We start from the raw sequence: 26,316 nt of genomic DNA, 5'->3' as shown, positions 1-26,316 counted from the left end.
AAGCTTTTTTAGCTCATTTTATAATAAAATAGGTTTAATTTAGTTTTTTCCTAATTCACGATTATGAGACCTAGTTAGGTGGCCGCATGGACTCGTCCTAACCGAGTCGCCTCAGTCGAAAATAACTAAGGTTTCTCATTTGACTTATTTTGCTTGTTACCAACTAGTAGAGTTGTCAAGTAGATCAATCCAACTCAGTTTAGCCCAGGCTCGACGGGGCCTGACTCAATCCAGGCCCATGACTGAATAGAGTCCGGATGGATTGGTCATTTTATGCGTAGCAAAATAATGAGTGTCTGATACTCGGCATTGGACACTTATCTTTGGTATGCATTCAAATTAGAATCATGTGTACAATTTCTAACCATATGCACCAAAGAAACTTATTCAAAAAAATAAAATTTGTGAAATTGTTTCTTGCGATGAGAATGTGGAGAAAGTACAAAATGAGATACAAATGGTGAAATGTAGATCAAAAATCTGGGCATTTTCGTGCGAAATCATAAAACTGGCCAAAAATAATTAAAATTAATTATTGATAATCTATTACGTTGCAGTAGCTAAATAATTTAATTTTTTACTCTAAATCAAATAGCTGATATATCACGTAGATTTCTTCAACAGTGTAGAAAGAGATCATAGTTCCAAAAAAAGATGAAGTGTATCTGTTGTTGACCATACATTACATTACATGTAGTCTAAGAAATTTCCATGTGAAGAAAAGTGAGGATCTCAGACAAAACTGGCAACATTGTGTACTCACATTGTTTCATCCATCCTTTCAACAACTTAACCAGCTATCCATGTTGCCAAAACTAGTCAGCAGCTTCTAAACACAAGAACAACGCAGAGCATCCAAACATGATCTCTAGGTATCAAAACATGCTCACTCAACTCAACAATCTAAATGACGCCACATTTCCTTGTACCTGTTGCCAGACGCAATTGCCAGCTTCCCATTTAGGTAAAACCTACTGCCGAAATGGAATTCGTGTTGCTGTGTAAAATGAAGAACAAAGTTTAGTCTGAGGTGAAATAATTTGTGACCTAATGAATATCATTAACATGCCTGGATGAGAACTCACTGGCTTAGTCGTGAATTTATTCGTCAGAATGTGAACTTGGGCTTGTAAGAGGGCTGCTTTCTTCTTCATCCACGTCCTCAATGATAGTATACTTGGATGTCGAACCATCTGTTGGCGAACCACCATGCCTCTTGCTCTTGTGCAACTTCTGGTATCTGAAATTTTTGAAACTAGACTGTTAAGCGCGGATTTTGCACTGCAACAATTCTACCTACTGATTAAGTTAAAGATCTAATGTGAAGCTAATAATGGCATAATCAGGTTATATGAACATTATGCCAAATATGTGGGAAAGCTATATTTGAATGGGCACTGTCATCACCGATCATCTAATTAACCTGAACTCGTGAGGAATGAGTAATACTAGTATAATATACTCCAGTATATCAAAACAGAAAGCCACCTAGAAACCTGTTCTATAAAATTGTTCATTTCCTATGATAGACAACTTCTAAAGTATATCATGACACCAATCTTTCAAACTATGATTATCAGACCTTGCTATACACCACGATGTTTGAAAAAGTGATCTGTTTCCCAAAAGTTTGCTATCAGAGCCAAATTAAGCATACACATGTTTTTTATTGAATAGTTTAGTGAATAAAGTTAAGCTTGCTTGCTTACTTGTACCAGTTGAATAAGCTGACACCAAACATGATTGTTGTGAGGCCATACCCTTTCAACCATGTGAATTCATCATGAAAATAGAACACAGCCACCTAAAAGAAATATCAAAGGTTACTAAAGGACATTTAATTTACTCAATGAAGCAATAGTATTTAAGAAGTCTTGGCAACCAACATATGGAAAGGGCCTCAGATACTGTTAATCCCAAATAGGATGATTACAATAGCTACGATTCAAACTACAGTTTGGATTGTGCAAACTGACAGACGGACCAAGTCAATAATTTTAACCCACTTATCTCATCAATTATGCAACTGATATATCCTCTAGATACTGCACTATACAGGGAAAGGCTATATTGTTATAATGATTGTCATATAAACATTAGCATGTTCTTGAAGTTAAGCCGCATATATATTTGCTATCTTACCAAAATAGTAACAGCTTCCTTCACAACCCCTGCTACTGTCACTGTTACTGCACTAGTCACTGAGATGAGAATATATTCCGTCAATACCTGCAATTAAAGAAAGAAATCAAATCAAGCTATAAGAACAGCAGAACAAGAAAAGTTAAAGGTTTCAAATCAACTTTTAGTTCTGTTGTTCTTTAATTGTATTCATCATGGAGAAAAAACAGGATTTCTCAGTTGTTTGACATATCAAAATATCAACAGATCTGAAGAGACAAACCAAAAACCAACATGAACCCCGGGGCACCAGATCAAGCTATTAAACCATAGATCCTACCATGAAAAAAGCCAGTGTTCCGCCAAACAGCATCAGCAAACAACTTTTGACAATATTCCACGAGCTGTTGAAGTAATTGCTCTCTCTGAAATCTTGCCAAGGATCCAGCAATAGAGAAAGCAGACCAGTTCCAATTGCCATAATTGGTGTCACGTAGCTCATCAAAGTAAGAGGATTTTTAAGGCCTGAAGTAAGAGGAGGGAAGGAATCATCCAAATATGTCGAAATGAGTTGGACAAGTAATAAGCTAAAAGATAAATTAGTGTTGATGTAAGTAAACACAAATTAAGCTATTAAGCTTTAAAACTAGAGCTTAGTCCTAATTTGTAAAACCTTAATCAATTTCTTTGGGAGGACATAGAATGCATCTCTTACATTCTATTATTCTATGGAAGTTTATAGCTACTATATAGATAGAATTTTGAGGTAAAAACCCTGGCTTCAAATGACACTCACCATATGATTCTTTCTTCAGGTTGTTTTGATATCAGCACATCATCCAATTGAGACGAGCCAAGAAAAAAAATCAAGTATTTACTATTAAATGTATAAGAGCAAAATTAAGTTTGGAAAAAAAATATGACAGGAGTAGCAATGCACTGTTCTTGTACCTGGAGAAGAATCTGTGTCATTGTCCATCGGAACCCTGACATGACAGCAGCAAGCATCACAAATACAAAACCCCAAAAATCAAATTCTGTCTCCTTAGCAACTGCAGTATGGAACAAAACAAATCAAATGTAAAAACTAAATTAAGAGATTCATCATGGATTAGCTTCATCAGTTTTAATTGCATTTATATTTTTCATTATTGAGCTGTTTTTTGTTGATTTTAGACTCCCTATTAAGATTTTCCACCAATTTGGGTGGATAATTTTGAATCTTCATCCTCTGTTGATGTATAGCACGTGCTTGGATTTATGTCTACTGCACATTTTAGAACATATTTTCCAATATTCAACAGAATCTTCCAACCAAGATGCACATATTCACCTGTAGGGATAAAGAGTAAACTACTTGCCTGTTAATAGTATCCCAACAGAAATGACAAACATTATGCCAAACAGTTTCACGCTTGGAGACTCCAATCTTCACAGAACATTGATCGAGTCAGCAACAAGGTTAAAGAATCTAATATATACATATATATGTAAAAACATTTACTCAAGTGAATTACATAGAGTATATGCATTGGAAAATATATAGTACTACTACTTTGTATATATTGAGTTTGACAAAGGACCTGGTTATCTTTTTGAAAGTAAGGCTGGAGTCAGGACCTTCTTCATAGTTAAGAATAACTCAATGTGTGTGTCTTGTTCAGTCATTCAGGCACTCTCATTTCTGATATTTATTAAAGCTTAACTCAAGCATAGTATATATTCTTACTCCCTCCGTTCCCTCATAGTTGAGTCATTTTTCCATTTTGGGAAGTTCCCTCATAGTTGAGTCATTTCCATATGTAATAATTAACACTTTTTCTCACTCTTACTTTATTCTCTCTACTTTATTCACTTTCTACTCTATTCTCTCTCTTACTTTTTTATCTATCTACTTAACACATTAAACATTGCTTTCTTAAACTCTGTGCCGAAAAGTTTCGCCTCAACTATGAGGGAATCTCATAACGGAGGGAGTACTTTTTTACCAGAAATTTACATTCCAGCTTTTTTCAAAATCAACATTTTCAAAAGACTTCATGATACTTAACACTTCTCTCACTTCTTCGTGCCTCACCAAACCAGTTCTAGTTTAGCTTGATACATAACAATCTTTTAAGCACTGAAAATAGGTGTACACTGCAGAGAGTATGGCTTATTTTAGTTATAATGAACACTTCACCCTCCGTCTCATAAGGTGCTCACTCTTAATGGGAGCGGGTTTTAATAAAAGTTGGGTAGTGTTGGTTGAGTGGAGAAAGGGTCCCTTTTGTTATTGTTGTTGAAGGATAAAGGGTGTGGGCCATCCTTTGTTTTGTTGTAAGTAAATAAGGTGAAAAGATGGAATAAAAATATAACGGGTGGTTTCTAAAAAAAGGAATGAGCACACTCTTGTGGGACGGAAGGAATATAAAACAGTCCTCTTTTGAATTGCAATGCAAAGTACTATTTATTTGAAGATACCTGAAAGCAAAGGCAAAAACTAGGAGAAATACCGGCGATGCTGATTTACACTGCAAACAAAAGTAGCTGATTTAGTCATCTACGGCTCAAGAGATAGTATAAAGAACACGGTGACAAAACAGAATAGTTCTTGTAGTTACTAAGTCAGAGACTAAGGCCACAGTCCATTAAATCAAAATGGCAAGACTAATTGAGTAACAAAAAGAAGAGAAAGCATGGACTTCAGGAAAAAAGATAGCGACATAAACATTACATAATATTGTTTACATAAAAAAGTAGTAGCCTCCAAATTGAATGGTAAGATTATATGGAACATACTTGTACAGTTTTCGGAGTCATTTCAGTCTCTTTGGGACAGCCAGATCTGATATTTAACATCCTTCTTCATCCTTTTAGTGTTCTTTTAGTAAAATTCTAGTACTGTAACTTAGTCATGGATATATCAAATGTCTTTCTTGGATATTGTCCGCTTAACTTTTCTATTGTTCCCAAATTTCATTTCCTTACTTACACACTTAGATTTACAATATTTGAACCAAGATTGGACATAGCAAATTCACAAGGCCTCGGTTCTAAACCTCAGAGATATTTCACAATTAACAATATCAAATAGCTAACGCACAAGTCAATAAGAAACAGTTGAAGAAGAATAACCAACCATTGTGGCAAATGTGACGGAAATGAAAACCAGGGATGCATTGCTCAGATTAACATCCATTGCAGTGCTGAGGGCTGTTGGTACAACTGTGAAATGCAAAGGCCATCTGTAGCATTAGTTGTTAAATAAGTTAATTATACGAGCAAATTCAATAGGATAAGAAAAAAAAAATACTCCCTCCATCCAACAAAACCCACTCACAGCACTTTTTTACCAGCTAAGTCCTTATTTCATTCACGTCACGTTTTACCAACTACGTCAACTAAATTATTAAAATCCTTGCCGGTCAAAAGGTGGCAAATTGGTGGTGGACGAAGTAAGTAATACTAATATTTTGTTGTTACAAACCAAATATTCCGATTAAGATTGAAAATGAAAGGGCCGGAAAAAGTTTCCTCTCAGCTAGTTAGGCCCAAACTAATAACCAGTAAGAGCAGTGGGACATTTAAAAGAAGTAGCCTCAAGAAAGGGTGAACTACAATAAAATTGACAAGATGAAAAACAGTTGAGCTGGATTAGGTCCATACATTTCATTGCTAATGTGTCCAGTAGTTAGAAAAAATGATGGAACATAAAAGATTTCGTTAAACATGAACAGAATATATGAAACACAGCTACAAAAACATTGGCAATTCGGAACTTTTCCATATAAATGATAGTAGAACTATGAGAGTCTCCATGATGCTAACAAATAGTGAATGCATATGTGTAGATTCTGTGAACATAAAAGTTGGTGAATGTCACAAGACTCCCTACCTCTTGCAAAATAATCACTCCAAGACATAACAGAGGAGTGAAACCTTTCAGGCCAAAACCAGGTAATGGCCGTTGAGAGAGCTGCTTGCATGACAAAGTGAATGGTGTTCATCAACAGTGGCGCAGGGAATTTCCCCAAATCATCCCCTAATAACGTCTTATTGTACCTGTTCACGAACAAGAATTACAATAAATAACAAAACATAATAATCTGCAGAGTCTATGAAGTGACTGATTCAGAATGAAAAAACTTACAGTGTCAAGAATGTACTGATTGCGTACCAGGCCAGTATTAGAAACAAAGTTTTCACCACATCAGAAACAGAAACCGGGTTCTCTGTATCTCTCTTTGACAGGCTATGGTAGTCCACGTGATTTAGGCTGTTGTCGCTATTTGTATGTAGTCTTCTATTGACCGTGTGACCATTTTCAATATCGTGTAAATCACTACCAAAGGGTGACCTATTGTGTCCATCACCACTGCTGGGAGATCGATTATGCACATCACCAAGCTCCATTCTTGGTTGAAGTTACTTCCACAGAATCTGTAACACTCTTAAGATTTCCTTCTCTGAACCATGTTGATGAACCACGGGCAACCCACAACCAATCTCCTATTAAGATACATCCTCATCTAATTGAGCTGACCATGTGATTATTCACACCAACTTTATGCATCAAACTGTCACCTCCCTTTTCTCAACCCTTTTACTGAATTCTATGTGATGGCTTGCACAAAAGTATCCGTTGGAGGCTACTTTTGAAGATGAATTTTTCGAAAAAAACAAAGACAAAAAGGGAAGCCCCAATTCGAACCAGCTCCAACTTGCTTGCCCACAGAAATCTCAGCTCATTTGATCTCAGACCTATATATATTACTACACAAAAAAGGCCTAGAAAAATTCAGCTGTGTTCCAGTGGATCAAATGCAAAAAATAAAACTAGATTCCACCAATTAAAACCCGGAAAATAATGCCCTAAATTGGATGTTGCATTGAACAAAATACGAAACGCATTAACAATTATGAAATGAAGGCAAAAAGGTAAAAATTTAACATTCGTACCGTGGAAAATGCAAATTCTGTATAAGATAATTACAGAAACGGAGATCCATGCGAAACGGAAAATTGCGTCATGCAAAGATAAATTTGTGATTAAGAGGGAGAAGGGAATTTACCGAAGACATGAATTCTTCCTGATTCATGCACAAAATAGTGAATCCCTTGTTTTCTTGATTTTGTGTGAATTAGTTGCTGCCGAATGCTTTGTCATCATGTGAATTCTGTCGTTGGTTTAACCGTCAACTAATTCCGGTTCCAAATCCCAATATTTTGATTATTATAATCTATTGTGTTAACTAATTTCTGGTCCCAAAATTCCAATAATTTTTTATCGATTATATTTCATTAATGAGTATGAGCAATTACTACATTGGTCACTCATGTTTTCTACTTATTTGATTTCTATAACCGAAAGGCATACTTTTTTCATGAAAACCTATGTGCGCTATTTATTTTTTGAGAATTTGTACATAAATATGAAATGCATTCAATGGTTCAATGCGTTTCTCATGCATCCATGTTATCGATTGCAGCCGATGGTTTCGCCTTTCCGTCCGTATCATTTTCATTACACACAAGCCACAACTTCAAATTTGGATTAAATTATTCCACGAGTATAAATTATTTCATTCCATCATAAACTTCATGTCAAAATGTTAATCTTTAAAAAATAACCCTGAAATTCCAGCAAAAAAAAAGAATTATGCACTAATCATGAGAGCCAATATCTGGAAATCTCCCAAGAGCTCGGTGGAGCAGTCATCTCTAGGTTCCAGCGAGTCTTCCACATAACACCAGACACTAGCAAGCAAAGGCTCTTCTCAGTATTGCTGCATCAGGAATTATGTTCAGTTAGTGCAAGTATAGAAACTGTGAAATCCTCAACAGGGCAGGGAGATCATGTTTTCCATGAAATCGACAACTTGAGAGGACAATAAGAAGCATGTGCAGATTGCAGAAAACATAACTGCATTATGGCAAGAGTCAGAAGATATATGGAGTACAAATTTACACTCCCTTCATGAACCAAAATCTAATTCAAGAAACTTCTCATATTGTAATTGTATAATTAGACCTCTGATTCCATATTCAGACTACGAAAGATGAGTAAAAGATCATGACAAGCATAAAAAAAATTAAAAACTTTTTTCGTTATACAGAATCTACCAAAAGAGAGAACAAATAGCATGCTCCCCAATGATTTTACACTTCTACATCTAATGAAGCACATCAGACCCGGAATTCTCCATCAAAACGACACGAAAAGCATAAGAAAACAATCCAAAACAATTAACATCAATATTGAGATTTATGCATCTATATGTAGGTAGGTACCACACCTCCTCAAACTCAAGCAATAATACCTAAAGTTAGTATATGACACGTGGCAGCTTTGTTCCTCAGCACTCAAGTTAGCTGGCTTTCGCTCATCACTAGGATGCTTCTCAAGATCCACAATCTTCCTCTGATTTCACTTCTTGTGCTGTAGAAGAACCAGGAGCCTCGGTCAGAAACTGCTGCCAGAAGACGTCGTTTAGACCAGCTGCCACAGATGGGATGGCGCCATCCTGCTCTTGATCTTTTGGCATTCGATTAACAGCAGTCTTGGTTGGGCTCATGTTCACATCAATCCCTAGTGGCTTTAGCCTGGAGTCAAGATCAATGCAGATTGAAGATATCTCAGGGCTGCCTAGATAAGTCGAGGATGCAGCCAGCTCCGGGGAGGAATTGCAATCTCGTGAAGTTGATGCTGACATGTGGCAACCGCGCGAGGCATTATCAGAATCTCCAGATGATGCTGTGATGACAGGCGAACGCGTGGGGTGCAGCCTAAAGTCATGAAAGCCTTCAGCTGGAGCCTCAACTCCATGGATGAACTTCTCCCAAAAATTTAGGGATGAATCTATTTCCTCAACTTGTTCCAAGTTCATGAATGGAAGAGACAAAGCACCTGAATTTTCTAGGCTTTCGCCTTGCAAGAAATGCAAGGCCGTGGACCTTCTTTTCTTGCTCTGAAACCCCGGCTGTTCCATGGTGCTCGGCTTCTCCAACAGCTGAGCTAGGCTGATCATCAACTGACGCTGCCTGTGGTCAATGTTCTGCAATATCTGCCGTAAGGAATTGAGCTGATGCTCGTATCCTTGACTCTCGTGCCTACGCCTCTCTACTTCCGACTGAAGCATAACCTTTTCTCCTTTTAGCTGCTGAATCTCTTTCTCAAAATGCTCCCGTTCTGAATCAGTTAGTGGAGCCACATTTCCTTGACCTGAATGACTATGGATCGGCTTTCGCCTGTATATATTCTTCAAAAGATGTTTCTGCCCTCGGATAAACTCGTCATTTGCAAACTCCCATTGATCAGGATCAGTCTTTCTAAAACCCTGCAAATTTCAAGAAAATGTTAGGCCTATATAGTGAAGAATCCAACTAGATCAAACTACCTAAATCAATCTACAATCTGTATCATTCTTCAATCAGATCAGTTTCATATACTTGCTTTCTTCAAAGCAACCAAACAAGCTCTACGCAAAATAACTCAACACAAACAACACACAGCCTAATGGAACAACAAATGAAGCGAAGAGCGAGAAATGTCTTACATATGTATTCAATTGCCTAATGAAGCTGGAGAAATTGTTGTGCTTGAAATACTTAGGCAGCAAATCTCTAGCAAACTCAGGTGGATTCCAAACAACAAAACTATGGCCAGTTAGACTCCAAGATACAACAGAATTTGTCATTGGATCATCCACCATCTCATAAGTCTTCACCAGAAATGGCGCCGGCGACCAAGAACTGCCATTTGATCCATCCATCACTAATGATCAAAACTACAAACCTATAAACACGACACCCTTGACTGAATCTTTCCAAAGAGCTCAATATAAATGCTTCTTTTTCCAACTTCAGATTTCCTTCACTCATTCAAGACTTAGACTTCAACAAACAGACAAATCAATACCCACATAAAATTCAACTCAAAGAACCAATCTTTCTTGATTGATTGATGAACAGAACACAATAAAATCCAGCAGAAAAGAACAGACTTTTTCAAAACCCTTTTGATTATCACACGTGGTTGATCGATTACAAGTGAAAAATCTTGAAAACAGACAAACCAACAGCTAGTTAAGAAAACAGTGGTTTCTTGGATAAACCCCGAATGAAAGAGCTATAGCCTATATATATGTAGACAAAGCAGAGTGAATCATAATCGTCGGTGTTGGAGCCTTTGACGATAGGGGCTGAGGAGTGTGGGGATTGACTTTCAACAGCCCGGCAGAAAAAAGATTATTCGAAATTTGGGGAAAAGGGAGTTGTAATAAATTGTTTAAGATTGTTTCTTCCACAAGGAAATGATTATAACTACATGGGCCACGGGGATTGAGTTGAATTTTCTAAAGATTCTTGTAGCATTTTTGTTTTTATTGAAAAAAGCAGAGATTGTTGAATTCAGCATTGGTGGGTAAACGGTAAACCGAGACGCAGTCGTTGCTTTGTCTTTATTGACTAGAATCAATTACTCTTTGCTTCATCACTCGTATGAACTCCTACGACTGCAATCTATACAATTTTTTTTTTAAATGCAAAGGAATTGAATAAAAAATAAATAAAATGTAAATCTTATTCTTATATAAGTGTAAATAAAACGAGTTAAAAGTACTACTAGTATATTGTTTATATAATAAATGAAATATATAAAATATTCCACTTCATTAATTAAGCAAATTACCTTCGAAAAGTATTCCAGAGATTAATTTCATGAGTATTCCCTTTTAATTCAATACTTCTGATTAATTAAAAAAAAGTACTCATTCTTTCTCCACTTGGGACCAATTAGATCTATACTATTTATTAATTGCGTGCATGCATATGTACTTAATTGATTTTAATATTTACATTCTATACTGTACTAAATTTCCAGCTAGTTGGTTTTGTCCAATGCAAATAGGTCAGTCACTCTTTCTCCCTACCACGTCAGCAGCACTAAAAATCCACCTACCACATCAGATTTAGGTCAGTCATAGACTAGCCATAGGCTACCTATAATAAAAATAATTCAAAATATACTACATTTATCGAATTAAAATTACGATTAAATTACTGAATTAAATTTACAAGACATATAAGGGAAAATTCATTAATTTTATTTAAATAAAAAAAAGTACATTAACTAAAAATCAAAAAAATTGCATAATAAAAAAAAAATCTGGGCTTCCACACACGAGCCACCGCCCCACTCTACTCCTCACTAATTTATTAAAAAAATACATTAAAAAATGTTAGTATGCCTTGAATCTATTATAGTTTGCCGCTAGCCGAACGGTATGACATGTTTCTGTTTTAGGTCTTAATTTTGTATTGGGCTAGTTGTTGTTGTCCATCGCTAGATGTTGCTCTTGTACAGAAACTTAGAGATAGAGAAAATCGCGTTTATATAGTTTTTCAAAAATTTAAAAAAAAAAGAATTAAAAAAAAAATTAAAAAATAGCGCTGGCCGATCAGCACGCCACAATGGCGGCCAGCGCATCGCCATCGGCTAGCCCACGCCGAAATTTTGGCCGATTTCCCGCTGGCCTACTCCAATGGTTCGGCTAGCCAACCGGCTATCGACGCGAATCGGCTAGCCGACATTGGAGATGCTCTTAAAATAAGTAGGAGTACTATCCGCAGTTCAATTCTTATGGCTGTCCCAGTTCACACTTGTGTTTTATAAAAATATCCAGTATTGAATAAAAAATATTCTTTCAATTCATAATCCCACCAATCTTATATAGGTTGTCCTTGTCCCAACAAAATATAGCTCTTAATTTATTTTTCAATATTTTACCTGAGAACTCATCTCCTATTTCATTTCATCAAAATCCAATACATACGTGGACGGTGGAACACACTACACCAGATTTAAACACAATAACTCAACAGTTACAATGTACATATACATCAACAGTTTTGGATAACCATCAAATTTAAAATCCACAACTGCTCTTCTTCAGTATAAATGACTCTAACAAGTGGTGTTAGTATACAAACTTCACATAACTTTCTTTGAGTGTTAGAAGAAGAAGAAAGCAGCAGCTCTGATTCATATGCATGGCCATGATCCACAAGCCTTTAGCCAGCTTGACGACTCCAAACTCGGTGTCACTTTTCAAGAGTTGAATTCAGTTCTCCACTTGAACCTTGTTGAAAGCAATTTCTCGCAGCACCTGTTAGATCGTGTTTCTAGTTTTGCTCCTCTACACTACCCTGTATTTCCAATTATAGGAGGATCAAATTGCATATTGGAGTAATAAGACATCACTGAACTGAATTCAAGAAAGAGTAAGGGTGAGCAAATGAATTCAAGAACATTGAAAACCAACTAAAAAGGAAAGTGAGTCATCTTCATTGGGAAAAAGATTGGGACAGAGGGAGTATTTTTAGTATTTTTTCAAAGGCTGGAGAAAAAAATATAAATATAGGCCAAATTATACAAGCAGCACTTGTCTGTGAAAAAAAGGTATATGATGTACAGAGGCAACATAACAGAAATACCACACATGGAAAATGTACAAGTCAATCGTGTTAAATAAGAAGATAGAACAGGATTTATCAAGAATAATTATGGGAGTATAGCATCCAGAATCCTGATGAGACCACCGAGATTCATAACCAAGCTATGCTGTAACATTTGAGCAACAATCAACACGCTGAATAAAGCAAGCAGGACTTATGTCGAGCTTAGATGAGATATAAAAGTGGTGCAATATGGCATTCAAAGAAAATGTTCCCTGAACGGGTGGTCGGTATATGGTGTTTCTTACCTTCAGTGCGAAAGCCAAGATGAAAGGGCAACAATTGGGAACATCAATGCTACACCACAGTTAACTAAATTATCTATTTGTGTAATCTTTTCCATCCGGCCCAGAATTGTATTCCAAGTGTGTGTAAATGGGCAACCAACTTGTTTAGCCTGCAACACAAATCCCTCCTTTTCAGTAAAATTATGGTGGTAAAACAATAAGAGTAAAATTCAGCCTTCGTGCACCAGTAAGTATGTAGATTGTAGAGGTCTCACATTTAGTTTAGAGTCAGCCAATTCTTCTAGAATGTCTGAATCTTCTAATGCTCGTCGGTTACCCCCACCAGATTGATCCGAAGGCATCTCAGTTTTAGATTTCCTGTAGTATCGGTTTGAGAAGGCCCGATAAGGTGAATCCGTTTGGATGGTTTCCATGACAGAACCAAAGAAGTTGGTCACTGGTACCTACATCAGCAGGTGGGGCAAAAAAAGTTATTTGAATGTCTATAATAGCATTTTGACCACAAAGATACTTGTCCTCGTAGGCTGTCATGCATAATTCATCTAATTTTAGATAGTAAGAGGGTGGGGGCATATTCTGAAAAATCCAAATCAAGATTTATATACACCAAATCCTGCAAGTTCCTCTAAGGACTTTTATAATTTAAACTTGTAGATTAGAAAAAGGCCACCATAACAAATATACAGCATTCAACATGCACGTTAAATGAAGATGGAATAATATCACACTCGATGCTAGTAAAACCAAAAGAACAAACACATAGAAAACCAGTATCTATATTCTATATACCTCCTCCAATCGTCGTTGGTATAAATCAGTTCGATAATATGCAGTTGACATCAGTGTATTTGGATTGTACGAAGTGAAAAGACTGCAAAATGAAGTGGGTCAACCCAAAAGTTATTATCAGTAGTGGAGACATCATAGGCCAAACTGGAATTTCATCCTAAAGCAAAAAATCCAAAATAAGAAGGTCCTGCAAAATTGGTGTATACCTGCTCAATGAGGCATTGTCATACATATTTAACCTCTCAAAGAAGGCAAGAGTATAAAATGTAAATCGGTCTACAACAGATACACCAACCTGCAAGAAGAAACAGTATAAAAGTCAAAACCAATAAATCCTGAAGAAGGTACATTTACTACCCAAGGAATAAAAAGTAATAGCAATATAACATCTCCTAGAAATACCAATACCATCCCTTAAGCATGATGCCAGTAAAATATCAATACTTACGTCAGAGTCCAAGTGATGTGAATATGAATTCTCTCCTTTCTTGCTACTTCCAATAGCCAAAACACCAGGTGATTGTAGCTGCCGAACATTAAACAGACCCATTAGTATACGAACTACAACTAGGATAGCTAGAAAGTCGATGTTCACTCATAGTGCTTACAAAAAGAGATAAGTTGCAACACTCTATAGAAAACACACACACACACACACACACAAGATCAAAAGGCAACACTTTCCGAAACAATAACTCACCTGGGAAAATAGAGTGGCTGCCTGGCAAGTATCTACCATTATCAGCAGCTCTTTAAATCTGGAAGCCATAACAGAAACAAGCAGATGATTTATGCAACTCCATTTTCTCCAGTTCTTGGCCATGTTGTGAAAGCAAATAATTGGAATAAATGTGACTTAAATACTCCTTAGTTATATGATATCAGGATACCTGCGCTTTTCCTTCATTTGTTTCACTGCATCAGCTAAATCATGGCTTTGAAGCTCCTCTGAGTCTTGAAATTTTAGAAACTCATCCCCACCATGCCCAGTCATGTAAAGAAGTATATGACTTCCTTCATCACTTAGTAGTCGTTTTGACCTTGGAACTGCTGTTTCATGGCGCCCAGTCAATATTCGTAAAAAGTTTTCGACAGTCACTTCATAACCTCGGTAGTCTACCTAATATTTGCAAAACATTTTCAGAATAAGCAATCGTATCATTTTGCAGAGCGGAAAGATCGAAATGTTAAAGTGAAACAGTCTGTATTGCATACTCTTCTTATGACAGTGTTCATGGAAAAGCAAACAAGTTCTGCAATGCATAAATGAAAAATGAACGTTTATCTTTTAAGTTTCCCTGAAATGTCTTAGAGTTAATAACAATTCATGTCATAACATGTGACTGCTTCTTAGTCCCATAAAATAGAGTAGAAGGGTTTACACACTAAAAGTTTGAGCCCACCTCAACATTGTCTCCATACAAGTTGAGTCGGTGGTTTTCATTGTTGAAGACCTGGGCAGGATACTTGTTCCGAGCATTGCAAGCCATATCATCAGCCAGCATGAGAATTATCCTCTCATCTGGAATTCCTAATCGTTTCACCGTTCTAAACACGAAGAGTTTATAAGCCAAAATCATTTACTACTATATAATTTGTTTCCTAACACGTTAGTAGTAACAAATAAAAAACCAACACACACACATTGGGATGAAGAATAGATCCTGCTTACCTGTATAAGGATAAAGTATTGGCCATATGCCTATAATTAAACCTGAAAGATAAATTTTGGGAAAAATTGAATTAAATGCTGGTTACACGAACAAGCTGAAATAACAACAATGTAGAATCACTACTATAATAGTTCAACAGCATAGATAATAAATCTAGCATTCGATTTGCTTTACACTCAAAATTAAAAACAGTAATTCGGTCATACAGTAAACATTTATGGTTGCCACGAAGAAAGTCGTTGTCTTTTCTTATCAACTGATCTACCAACAACATGTTCCCTATCAAAAGATCATTCCTTTACGAATTTTTACAAAACAAACCATACAGTAAGAGCTCCAATAACTCGCCTACTATTTCTAAGGTTCCTTCATAACAAAATTCTCCAGAAATTTTCAGCAATTCAGCCAAAATCGAATAAATCGGGATAAAGGTGGAGTACAAGAAAAGTACAATACCAGAAGCGGGAGGTACAGACAAGAATAGCCCAATTGTTGGTGTGCATCGTGGTAGAAGAAGAACCGGACGCACTTGAGGCGATTGCATTGTAGAGGAAGAGTAGAAGGATCGAAATCGTCAAGGGCTTGAATTTGAATGATGTCGCCATTTGAGGTGCAGTTCGAAAAATATTTTCCGAAGCCTTGTATACGACTCCTATGTTCTTGTGTAATTAACCCTCTAAACCTATCATATTACACAGTACTTTTATACTCCGTCCACCATTAAATGTCTTATTTTTCCTTTTTCTCTTCCGTCCACTAATAAATTTCTCATTTTACTTTTAATATATTTAGTAAATGGACTTTACATATAAAATCAATATATAAAATAGGTCTCACATTCCAATAACTTTTCTACCAACTTTACTACTCGTTTAAAGTCAAACTCCTTTAAAGTCAAACAATTTCCGATCAAATATGAGACATTTAATGACAGGATACTCCTACTTGCAATTAAAAATATAAATTATTTTCACTTATTCGTCTCTTAAAATTAGATTATATTATAAAAAAATAGAATACCCTTCTTTTCTTTCACTTATTTATTTATTTTCTTTTGGGAGAAAAAATTACAACAAGTGGTACTTAGAAAGAGGTTGTAATTTCTACCCAAAAAAAATGAAAGAGGTGGTAATTTTCGAATGGAATTTATCTAAAACGTGATGGAGATTACTTTTTACCTCTACAAATGGCCGATTAAAAACATGTAACAAGGGGAAATCAAGTCGAAATTCATTAAGACCGAAACACGAACTGAAATTTATCTCAACTATTTATACAATTGATTAGTAGTAAAACACATGCTACTGCAGAATTGATGAATCTCAATCACTTGCTTGATTCACAAAGTTTCACACTCTATTGAGGAAGAATCGGAACTCAGGCCATTTGGACATGTTTTGCCGCACACAGTGGTAAACCTGGATGCTACAAGTGATGAGGTTACAAAACTCCACAAAATCTGGGAAGATACACATTAGAGGGATTTTCCACCATGCCCTCTTTATTTGATGTACAAAATCAGCGAACCACTGACAAATTGTAAGCCTACACGTATGGCTATATTTTGCCCAGAACCTGCCGATTGTCCTAATGAGTAATCAAATTTACTTGAGACATTGTTGGCTTCATAGATGGGGACAGGCAAAAATTCACATAGCGGTATAAATTAGGCCAGTTGGTAAAAAGTATCTTGAATGCAAAAATGGGAAGCACACAAACCTTGTTGCATAAAAATACAAGCTTCATCTTTTCTCACAAGATTGAAGACTGATCTGCGAATAAAATCAAATGGACACAGAAGTGCCTCTTTTAGATTAAAACTAAATGGGAGTGATTAAAAACACCAAACTCTCATCCACACAATACCCCACCAAAACGTAGAGAAATTATTGATTTTTTTTCTGTATTTTCAGGAAATGTTCACCATCCCCACTCGAGCATCTTCTGGCAAAACAGACCAATTTGGAGATTGCAGTGCCCTCAACCATCGAAAATCATCCACGTTCGCCCAATTCCCGGTCTCCTCGTCAAGATTTGCCTCTGCCAAATCCTCCTCTATCCCTCTGTAACTCAAGCAATACGGCGCGAACCTAACGCCATTACTGTCCTCGATTATAGGTCTGCTCCTCACCCGAAGATAGAAGCTGCAGTTCTTAGCATTATGAATCCTAATCTGATGCGAGGCCAGCACGAACACACACCCTTCCGCTCCCTCGATCAAAACCGAACCCATCACCGCCCCAACATACACCTTACACTTCACCACATTATCCACAAACAATGCCCTCAGACACCCCTTCAATCTCACCTCACAATCCCTCAAATTCGACAGCGTGAACTCCCCATTTCGGCCATCCACCTCGCCTCTCTTGAATTCCATCTCCAATTTCTCTTTATCCTTGTTCCTGAACCCGGGAGCACCGCTCGAATCCATAAACCCTAACTTTCCCAATTTGGGGATGATCTTACTGCCCTCCACTTCAGAAACGACTTCACCCTTCTGATCTGCGCTCTTCTTCGATGATTTATTCTTGAAGGAGAATTTCTTCTTCGGAGCGACGGCCGCGGAGGCGTCATCTAGGGTTTGCCTGAGTTGGGCGATGGCGGTGAGGGAATTGCGGACTTCGTAGGGCGGGAGCAAGTAGGAATGCTCCGCGACCAGCTTCTCGAGGGCAGAGATTTCGAGGGAGATAGCCTCAAGCTCGGCCTTTTCAGGCGGGTTGGGTTGCGTTCGGATCCGGGAGATTTGGGCGTCGATTGAGAGCTTCGATTGCGAGAACTGGGAGAGGAACGACTGTGTGGATCCGGATGAGTTGGAGTCGGGCTTTGCCGTGGCGCGGGACTGGTGGCGGTTCGCCAAACGCTCCAGCATCGCTGCGTGCTTCTGCTGGAGGGCGGCGGCGGCAGAATCATGCGACGGTTGCTCGTTGTCTTCCATTTCGCGTGCCGGAAACTAGTCCGCAGCTCTTGCCAAAAATTTGTTTTTTTTTTCCTTCTAAAATTGAACTCGAAATGTACCTATCAAATTATTTGCGCTTAATTGTTGTATTTGTGTATAATTCACTATAAAAATTTTAAGGGCATAAATAGAGGGTCATTAGAGTGCCACCATATTTCACAAGTGACAATCTACCATTAATTCTAGCCCTTGGATCTATAAGATGGATCTTAGGATTGAATTGATGAAATAGAGTTTGGATTGCAGTTTTATGTTTAGTCAATTGTCAAAAATTTAAATCAAAAATAAATTTGGTAATATTTAAACTGCAATATTTATAGAGTAATATTGCAATATGATAAAGTGAAAGACCATTACGAATTATCAGACACGTAACAACGCTATATTCATAGAGTAACACTACAATCGGGTAAGGTAAAAAACTTACGAATTTTGCACACGTAATACTGCAATATTCATAGAGTAAAACTACAATATTCATAAAGTGAGATTGCAAGCTGATAACTGACTGAAAATAAAGAATACCAATTTTGCAATTCAACGTTTTTATCTTCCAATTAAATTAAAATAGGCTGCCATGTGGCAGCTTAAAAAACACACGATCTTTAAATCTGACGGTCTAAATTAGTGACATGGTGTTACTATAAAAAGTACTATTATATCATATTAATACATCCCTATAAACAGATGCACACTACAGCCATACAAATAATAAATCAAATTATAAATCATACTAATGCTCAATCATAATCATAATCATAATCATAATTATATTCGAAGTGTGCCTCTATCACTCTTTGTTTATATTCGAAGTTTGCCTCTTTCACTCTTTGTGCGTCTTTTAATTATATTCGAAGTGTGACTCTTTGTGCTTCTTTTAATAATATTCGAAGTTATATTCGAAGTGTGCCTCTTTTAATGATGCACGTCCGGATAATCAAAATGGTAATGTACAAAAGCTACAAATTGTAATTTACAAAAATGTGCACAAGCAGCAAATATTGTGACTAGTCCTATTTGTGTTACTAGATGTTTCAACTATTGCACCAGTATAAAATAGTTAGTACTACTACTATGGAGTCAATACACTGTCGAATACATAAACCCAAGAAAGCAGACAAAACACAAGACATTCTAATTCTATATACACAGTTGGTTGGGAAAATTATAATACTAGTACTAATTACTAGGTGTAGCTGCTGCCTGCTGCATCATAATCAGCTTCCGGGATCCACAACTCTATCTTGATTTGAAAGGGAAGAATCAGAAGCATCTGTGGACATGCTAAGGCTCACACTAGGATGCTGCCAGAAGTGGTTTCTTATGGCCTTGTACTTGGAGTCTGCCGTCGAGAATCCCGGGTCGGACAGCAAATCCTGCACAGCTGTCCGACCCTCCAGCATGCTCACCACTTGCGACATGGTCGGCCTCAGGGTTGGGGCAGCGTTCGTGCACAGAAGAGCCACATTCAGCACCACCATTGCCTCTTCCGACGAGTATGCTGATCCCAAATCCGGGTCGACTAGCTCTAGTAGACTGCCCCTCTCTTGGAGAACATAAGCCTGATCCACAGAGTGATTGACTAAGGACGTTGTTTCGTTTTCTATGCAATCATTAAACATAGAAAAAAGATGGATGATATACCCAGTCAAGAAGGTATACGAAGTCTTCCTTGGGCCTGTAGTTGGTGTTGCTTTTACCACTGACTATTTCCAGCGCCACCACGCCGAAACTGTAGACGTCTGCCTTGTTCGTGAGGTAGCCACGCATCGCGTATTCTGGTGCCATGTAACCACTGCAATGTGCAAGCTCTCAGTATGCATAAAAGGAATCATACTATTAGAAGAACACATCAACATTCAAAAACTTACATAGTCCCAGCAATCCTCGTACTAATGTGAGTCTTATCATCCTCGTTCAGCTTTGCCAGCCCAAAATCAGATATCTTTGCGTTCAGATCCTTGTCCAGCAATACGTTGCTTGTTTTGATGTCGCGGTGGACTATCTTCACCATTGAGTCCTCGTGCAGATAAGCCAAACCTCTAGCTATGCCGAGGCAGATTTTCCTCCTTGTGGGCCAATCCAGCAGGTGCTTCTGAGCCGCGCCCTTCCCTGTAAGAAACGAGGATGAGGAGTTTGTCCGGTCGCATCATAATCTTGGTTGATTGGAAGACGAGGCTCACCAAAAAGAGCACGAGAGACGCAGTTGTTTTCCATGTACTCATACACCAGCATCAGGTGATTCCCTTCGACACAGCAACCGTAAAGCTTCACGAGATTCGGATGCTGCAACGCAGATATCATTCCTATCTCGTTAACGAATTCCCGCGTTCCCTGTTTGGACTTTGAGGATAGCTGCTTTACAGCAATTATGGTTCCATCTGACAGCAGCCCCTGTCGAGGAGAGGAGGAGCTGGTTTATGTTTCAGACGAAACGAGAGATCACAGTGAATGCTGGAAAATAAGAGTACCTTGAAAACGGAACCAAAACCGCCCTCGCCAATCTTGTTGGCTGGATCAAAGTTATTTGTCGCGGATTTGATCTGTCGTAGTGTGAAGATACCAGTTTGTAGATCGAGGCCTCTAAGCTCTTCTCATGAAGCAATAATAAGTTCGACTTAACTCACATGTTTCACATTAAAAGAAGTGAAATTATGTAGTCCAGTTTTTTAAGAAAACAATACTACCTTTATCTGTAGTGGATTTGCCTCCTAAATAGCCTTTCTTGTGCAAGAAGCCTAGAACCAAAGCTAGAAGGCAAACACTTCCAGCAATTGTTCCAGCCAACAAAGTTGAACTGATCCTTTTGTGATGAACCGGGGGTCTGAAGTCTGCAGCAAAATAAGAGATCAACATCCTCTAATTCGGTTCCTTTAGTAGACGCTGTTGACATAAGAGTCGATAACATACTAGGATCGACTGATATGGCTGATATCAGAGGGCCATAAGTTCCTCGAAAGGGGATGCCTGTAGTCCCTCTTCCTGCCCAGTAAAGATGGATTTTGAGAGTGTGGCTCGTCACAGAGACGGTGAAATTTTTTATAATGGGCTTTCCTGGTCCACCAGCCGCCTCTGCAATGTTAAAATCCTTCAAAACCAGCTTCCCCTGCATTCATTCGTGGTGGTGCATATTCATAAAACTTCCATCTTTGTAAAGATAATGTCAATGCCATATATATGCACTTACCTGCAAGTACACATCAAATATCCTCCTCCCAAGGCTGTTGAATGAAGTGTCGTTTGTAAAAGCAATCTCCGCGAAATGGAGTGTCACTGTGTAGTTCCCGTTCAGGAGGCAAAGGCCATAGTAGGTCAGGGAGAGGGGAGATACGCGTGCAGTTGTGTAAAGCTCTGATACTGGCGGGGCGGTGTTGTAAAGCGTGGAAACATTCGTGACAACATAGTTATCAGAGTCGAGATCATCATCCATGAAGTTCCCCGTGCTGCTAAACGCCCAGTTCTGCGCCTGCCCCATGTAGAACATTGAAGCACCTCTAGCTTCCGAATCAGCTTTGTATGTGGTGCCATTTGCAATATCTACATCCTTGCCACCACAATTGATGCGCAACGAGTAATTCTCTGTAGGTCGATAGATTCATATGATTAACTATAGCTCTCATATAGTCGAGAAAAAAAAAATACTTGCCTTGATTTTTTGTATCAGAACAAGGAAACTCTTGCTTCATACATGGATGCACACTGCAAAGGTATAAAAATCGAGATTATTGACATGGTTCTGGAAAGCTATTGGTTTTTAAAAGATTTGATAAAAACAGATGCAGCTTACAATTTATCAGAGTGTGTTGACAGGCTCTCCACCAGGTTTCTGATGTAAATTAGCAGAAGATGTTAGGATGTCATGCAAAACAAAAATCATAGAAAGATCAAGAAGGAATTTGATGAAGATACTCACACACTCCCTCTCGGGCATTCGATTGGTCCAGATGTGAAATTATTATACGAGAGATCACTGCACGTGAAATAGCTTGATTAGTATGAGAAGCAATGTAACTAATGTAGCAATATGAGAAAGTAGATAGCAACTGAAATGAAACAAATGTGCACTTGATGTGAAGCACTCACGCATTCTTGTTTCTCTGTAAAATCCAATCTGGAATTCGTCCTGTGAGTCTATTTCTCGTCAGGAACCTAGCAAAACAAATGGGGATGGTTGAGCCTCAATTTGCCCGTGAAGTAAGGAATAAAGGGTGCATCAGTCGAAATAGAAAAGAACTCAAAAAGAATAAGAAGTACTTACATAAAATCAATTTTTGTAAGCTGATCAAATGATTCAGGAATTTCTCCAGTCAAATCATTGAAACTGAGGTCCCTGCGTTGCCAAACGCAATACAATATTTCAGTTCATAACAACGAGAAGAGTCGATCAGGCAGCAAGATATGCTTATAGTAGTAATACTCACAGATTTTTCAATTTTTCCATGGTTCCAATATATGGAGGGATCTCTCCATGTAACAAGCAACTTCTGAGTATCCTATATAGAAGAATCGAGTTGAGTGATCGTAGATCAAAGCACAATATCATCAAGATTGAGGGGAAATGTTTAAAACTCACAGCACTTTCATGGATTTCATTTTGCTTAGTTGGGGAAAAGTTGATTCCCCACCTGTTAAATCACTAATCCTCCTGAAAGTCGAAAAATGAAGGGAAAGATTAATGCACTCATACATGAAGAAAGAATTGAGTGAAACAATGTTTAGTCACTCACAAGTCACTTAAGCTCGTTAGGGAAGATATGGAAGAAGGAATCGGGCCCTCGAGAGAGCAACCTTGCATGTGCCTGCAAAAGTTAACCACGGAGATCTTGCTCTTTTACATTTCTTCAAAGTTAACTATCATGCAATTCAGAACTAGGAAAGTAGCTACTGCAGCAACTTACAGCTTTTGAACATCTTTCCAGCTGTTGATATACTCGGGGATCTTTCCTGTGAAGTTATTGTCACTAATCCTCCTAAAATAAGGCATCGACACTCGTCACACTCAGAAACAACTATATTTAAAAGAATCGAACAAGCCAACTTTGAATAACTGTATATAAATGCTGAAATTTAACGAATAGAAATGTACCATTGCCAATAACTAACTGTTAAAGTAGAATCACAGGACTTTTTCATTCACTAAACGCAAGTGCTATTGTTCAGCTCAAACCAAAGGAAATTTGAAAACAATATAAGTGGACTCACATGTCAAGTAGTGAGGTCAGTTTGGCCAATGCCGTTGGTAAAGCTCCTGTGAATGCATTTGAAGATAACACACTGAAAAAAGAGGCGTAAATATAAGCAGAACAACTAACTAAAATATGGAAGCTGGAAGCAGATATCAGTTAGTGGAATCCAAAACGAGTGAAAAAAAGGCTTACAGCTTTTGTAAATTGACCAATTGTCCAATATCTGAAGGAACGGGTCCAGAAAGCTGGTTCCCTTCAAGACTCCTGCGCATGAAATCCTCAAGATCAGTTTGAAACAGATTTTAATGAAAAATGTTAATGTAAACGAAAACACCATAGCAATTCAAGAATTACTGGAAGATCTTAGGGAAAATATATTAGAAGAGAATCGTGTCATACAGGTTGACGAGGGAGGTCATCTTGGTAATAACCTTTGGAAATGGACCAGACAATCTATTTCCCATAAAGGAGCTGCAAATTCGAACCAAAAAATTAAGCATATACGAATACGAGATACATTTTCCTAAGAGTTGAAGTATTATCAAAGAGGAGCCGGGAGAGTTACAGATCAGCCAAGGTCAATGTTGCCCACTGAGAAGGTATGGAGCCATTGAAGTAATTCCTACTAAGATCCCTGCACAATAAAAGAAGGAAAGATTTTAGTCGAGAAGTAACCCCATCACTAATTAAAGCAACAAGTTGAATTAGGAATTTTTTTCAAGCATACACAGATCAAAATGCAGTTCTAGACTAGTTGGATGTGAGCTAGTGATGAAACTCACAAGCGTTTAAGATGGTGAAACTTGAAAAACTCTGATGGCACACCTCCTGTTAAATTCTGTGCTTTCAAAGCTCTGCAGCAGCATAGCACAGCAAAATAAGAATTTTTTATGAACCAACATACAATGCAGAATCAGCAGAAATCATTATGTACTATGCATGATATGGCAGTTTTTAAAACTAGAAAACCATTGTTAGTTGATAAGCATTTTAATTCTTTGTCCCATCAAATCTATCTCCTATATCAGCATTGAATTTTCAAGAACTTGCAAACCAAATAGCAAGATCATTTTTTTTCACTATCAAAGTTTCATAATTTTGACACCAAGCAGCCAATCAAAACTCCCCAGTTTTCATCAGTTTCAAGTTACATTCACTTGGTCAACAACTCAGTCCACACTACACAGACACACTCAATAAACTCCACGCTGCTTTAGAAAATAAAAAATACAGTAAAACATGTTTTACATTCATTAAATGGAAATGGACCCTCAGCCCACCAATGACAGCTGGATAAGTAAGTAAACAGTAAGAAAGTCAACTGCCGACTCATCAGGCGTTGACTGACACTTTTTCGGTCAACACGTTTTTCTATGACCTCCCCTAGATCTCCTGCGGTGTAATACTTTCACACACTCTCACAAACACACACACAGATTGCATTTGTAAATTTGTATTGTATGCATGAAAATTCAAACAACTAACAAGAAAAATTTCCATGTATATAGCTCCTTCTCCAACCACAGAGACAGACAGTCCCCAATAGTTAACAAGCAGATGTAAAAAAGCAAACTTGAGAGAGAGAGAGAGAGAGAAAGAGAGAATACATGCTAACAATATGGCAAGTAGACATCTGATGAAAAGAGCAATCACAAGTGACAGAGCTCTCAAAGCCTTTCACTGTGACAGGCATACTCCAATTCCCTTCTCCACTGCAGGGATCTGTGCTGAAGTCCCAGTCTTTTTTCCCCAATCTTTTCGCTATCTCTTTCAAAGCCCTCACTGCAATCCAATAAACCACTCAAAAAATACTAAATTTTTTTCTGGGCTCCCCCAAAATCGTGTTGGTTGAGATTACCTTCATTTTGGTGGAGCTGCTGCTTGGGTGCTGAGCTGCACAAAGTGGTGGAGGCAAAGGCAATCAAGATGAAGCAGAAAAGTTTGAAATATCTGGTTTTCCCCATTATTACGAAGTGAGTAGCAATAAAAATCTAATCTGCATGGAATAGTGAAGCTTCAGCTTCCGTTACTAACTAGAAACTCAACCAATAGTGGAATTGAAGGAGTAATTTAATACATGTAAGACGCATCTATATATAGACAGAGAGAGGCAATTGAATTGCGCCGGGAGAGAGAAAGAGAGGTGTAGAATAGAAAGCAGTGATGGTGGTGTTGGATTGGAATTTTATATTGTCAGCTAGCTCTTGCATTTCTACTTTTTAATACTCCATTTGTCTTCATCGAAGAATTCTCTTTGTTCCATCACAATCAACCCGACCGTATGTGTATGGCTTTATTTTAGGGAGGGTGGAGGTCACTGTTCCAAGCCTCAAATAACATTAGATTACATTTAAGCATCGGGTTTAAGTAAAGTTGAAGTATGATTTAAATTAGTAATGAATCTTTTAAGATACTGCATCGTATAAATACTTTGAGATACGAGTATAAAAAGGTGGAAATTCATTAAATAAAGTAGAGATGATTAATCAGTTATCAATTTCGGTTAGTGGTAATGAAATATTCAAATATCAATATTAACCGACGACCAATATAAATATCAATATCAATATCAATATGCTAATAAATGAAAAAATAGATAAATAATAAATAAACAAATATAATATTTGTAAATTTTTTATTGGAAATACATATAGCAAAGTTAATGCATTCCCCTAACATTGCTTGCAATTATTCTGCGAGATTTGATTTGGATAAACTCGTACTCTATATCTATATGGAGTGATGATTTAGAGACATAATATCTCCAAAACATAATATTCCTATGTCAATTTGACATAAGCCAAATTATAATATAGACTAATATACCCTTATTTTCAAACTAA

The 26,316-nt window shown here is 37.5% G+C and overlaps 5 protein-coding genes across 10 annotated transcripts; all 5 read right to left on the bottom strand.

Moving 5' to 3' along the window:
• Window positions 1-642: 642 nt before the first annotated feature.
• LOC125193876 (putative sugar phosphate/phosphate translocator At1g06470) lies at window positions 643-7,319 on the bottom strand. 5 transcript variants are annotated; one of them, XM_048091805.2, is made up of 13 exons: window positions 7,176-7,319; window positions 6,254-6,876; window positions 5,999-6,165; window positions 5,243-5,328; window positions 4,585-4,634; window positions 3,483-3,550; window positions 3,073-3,173; window positions 2,918-2,930; window positions 2,462-2,646; window positions 2,143-2,229; window positions 1,710-1,804; window positions 1,086-1,240; window positions 643-997 (listed from the first exon to the last, which is right to left on the bottom strand). In XM_048091805.2, the coding sequence occupies exons 2-12, from the start codon at window positions 6,514-6,516 to the stop codon at window positions 1,102-1,104; spliced, it is 1,254 nt and encodes a 417-aa protein (XP_047947762.1). In that variant the 5' UTR covers window positions 6,517-6,876; window positions 7,176-7,319; the 3' UTR covers window positions 643-997; window positions 1,086-1,101. The 5 variants fall into 5 exon arrangements, 4 of the variants coding, with proteins under 4 accessions (XP_047947762.1, XP_047947764.1, XP_088926044.1 ...); XM_048091807.2 differs by having other exon boundaries at window positions 6,281-6,876; XM_089069918.1 differs by having other exon boundaries at window positions 6,254-6,891; window positions 7,176-7,303.
• Window positions 7,320-7,651: 332 nt separating this feature from the next.
• LOC125192474 (heat stress transcription factor A-4c-like) lies at window positions 7,652-10,400 on the bottom strand. Of its 2 annotated transcripts, XR_007171405.2 has the most exons (3): window positions 9,660-10,400; window positions 8,424-9,440; window positions 7,652-7,889 (listed from the first exon to the last, which is right to left on the bottom strand). XR_007171405.2 is itself a non-coding variant. In XM_048090060.2 (2 exons), the coding sequence occupies exons 1-2, from the start codon at window positions 9,873-9,875 to the stop codon at window positions 8,505-8,507; spliced, it is 1,152 nt and encodes a 383-aa protein (XP_047946017.1). In that variant the 5' UTR covers window positions 9,876-10,400; the 3' UTR covers window positions 8,164-8,504. The 2 variants fall into 2 exon arrangements, 1 of the variants encoding a protein (XP_047946017.1); XM_048090060.2 differs by lacking the exon at window positions 7,652-7,889 and having other exon boundaries at window positions 8,164-9,440.
• Window positions 10,401-11,933: 1,533 nt separating this feature from the next.
• On the bottom strand, window positions 11,934-16,000 carry LOC125192653 (Peptidase C13 family). The gene is made up of 11 exons (XM_048090275.2): window positions 15,785-16,000; window positions 15,328-15,369; window positions 15,059-15,203; window positions 14,546-14,775; window positions 14,356-14,413; window positions 14,104-14,181; window positions 13,862-13,950; window positions 13,656-13,737; window positions 13,121-13,309; window positions 12,867-13,015; window positions 11,934-12,309 (listed from the first exon to the last, which is right to left on the bottom strand). The coding sequence occupies exons 1-10, from the start codon at window positions 15,931-15,933 to the stop codon at window positions 12,869-12,871; spliced, it is 1,209 nt and encodes a 402-aa protein (XP_047946232.1). The 5' UTR covers window positions 15,934-16,000; the 3' UTR covers window positions 11,934-12,309; window positions 12,867-12,868.
• Window positions 16,001-17,003: 1,003 nt separating this feature from the next.
• On the bottom strand, window positions 17,004-18,379 carry POR (C-CAP/cofactor C-like domain-containing protein). The gene has a single exon (XM_048095975.2). The coding sequence runs from the start codon at window positions 18,264-18,266 to the stop codon at window positions 17,238-17,240; it is 1,029 nt and encodes a 342-aa protein (XP_047951932.1). The 5' UTR covers window positions 18,267-18,379; the 3' UTR covers window positions 17,004-17,237.
• Window positions 18,380-19,221: 842 nt separating this feature from the next.
• LOC125195785 (Leucine-rich repeat transmembrane protein kinase) lies at window positions 19,222-25,671 on the bottom strand. The gene is made up of 25 exons (XM_089056725.1): window positions 25,551-25,671; window positions 25,332-25,469; window positions 25,081-25,255; window positions 24,256-24,327; window positions 24,039-24,107; window positions 23,873-23,944; window positions 23,666-23,737; window positions 23,490-23,561; window positions 23,186-23,257; window positions 23,015-23,086; window positions 22,861-22,932; window positions 22,709-22,780; window positions 22,546-22,617; window positions 22,371-22,436; window positions 22,201-22,257; window positions 22,075-22,113; window positions 21,934-21,986; window positions 21,475-21,866; window positions 21,198-21,393; window positions 20,975-21,118; window positions 20,759-20,877; window positions 20,471-20,681; window positions 20,159-20,399; window positions 19,932-20,082; window positions 19,222-19,849 (listed from the first exon to the last, which is right to left on the bottom strand). Exons 2-25 carry the CDS (start codon window positions 25,435-25,437, stop codon window positions 19,505-19,507), a joined length of 3,012 nt encoding a protein of 1,003 aa, XP_088912851.1. The 5' UTR covers window positions 25,438-25,469; window positions 25,551-25,671; the 3' UTR covers window positions 19,222-19,504.
• Between the last annotated feature and the right edge of the window lie 645 nt (window positions 25,672-26,316).

Source organism: Salvia hispanica, chromosome 4, assembly GCF_029641045.1.
Source record: "Salvia hispanica isolate PSC_SH4W2 chromosome 4, Shi_PSC_v1, whole genome shotgun sequence".
In the NCBI taxonomy this organism is placed as follows: Eukaryota; Viridiplantae; Streptophyta; class Magnoliopsida; order Lamiales; family Lamiaceae; genus Salvia; species Salvia hispanica.
Note: the sequence above shows the minus strand (reverse complement) of the source record. Positions and strands in the feature narration are given on the sequence as shown.

What these genes read in the sequence shown, in the direction of transcription:
- LOC125193876 (XM_048091805.2), bottom strand. Translation starts at nt 6,516, where the DNA reads ATGGAGCTTGGTGATGTGCATAATCGATCTCCCAGCAGTGGTGATGGA. An exon ending in GTTTTTGCCTTTGCTTTCAG is followed by an intron (nt 3,551 to 4,584) that starts GTATCTTCAAAT and finishes TGTTCTGTGAAG; the next exon opens with ATTGGAGTCTCCAAGCGTGA. An exon ending in GAACACTGGCTTTTTTCATG is followed by an intron (nt 2,230 to 2,461) that starts GTAGGATCTATG and finishes CTTTAATTGCAG; the next exon opens with GTATTGACGGAATATATTCT.
- LOC125192474 (XM_048090060.2), bottom strand. Translation starts at nt 9,875, where the DNA reads ATGGATGGATCAAATGGCAGTTCTTGGTCGCCGGCGCCATTTCTGGTG. An exon ending in TTAGGCAATTGAATACATAT is followed by an intron (nt 9,441 to 9,659) that starts GTAAGACATTTC and finishes TGAAATTTGCAG; the next exon opens with GGTTTTAGAAAGACTGATCC.
- LOC125192653 (XM_048090275.2), bottom strand. Translation starts at nt 15,933, where the DNA reads ATGGCGACATCATTCAAATTCAAGCCCTTGACGATTTCGATCCTTCTA. An exon ending in GTCTGTACCTCCCGCTTCTG is followed by an intron (nt 15,370 to 15,784) that starts GTATTGTACTTT and finishes TTTATCTTTCAG; the next exon opens with GTTTAATTATAGGCATATGG. An exon ending in CAAATGAAGGAAAAGCGCAG is followed by an intron (nt 14,414 to 14,545) that starts GTATCCTGATAT and finishes TATGGCTTCCAG; the next exon opens with ATTTAAAGAGCTGCTGATAA.
- POR (XM_048095975.2), bottom strand. Translation starts at nt 18,266, where the DNA reads ATGGAAGACAACGAGCAACCGTCGCATGATTCTGCCGCCGCCGCCCTC.
- LOC125195785 (XM_089056725.1), bottom strand. Translation starts at nt 25,437, where the DNA reads ATGGGGAAAACCAGATATTTCAAACTTTTCTGCTTCATCTTGATTGCC. An exon ending in TATTTGATGTGTACTTGCAG is followed by an intron (nt 21,394 to 21,474) that starts GTAAGTGCATAT and finishes GAATGAATGCAG; the next exon opens with GGGAAGCTGGTTTTGAAGGA. An exon ending in TCGTATACCTTCTTGACTGG is followed by an intron (nt 19,850 to 19,931) that starts GTATATCATCCA and finishes TCTGTGGATCAG; the next exon opens with GCTTATGTTCTCCAAGAGAG.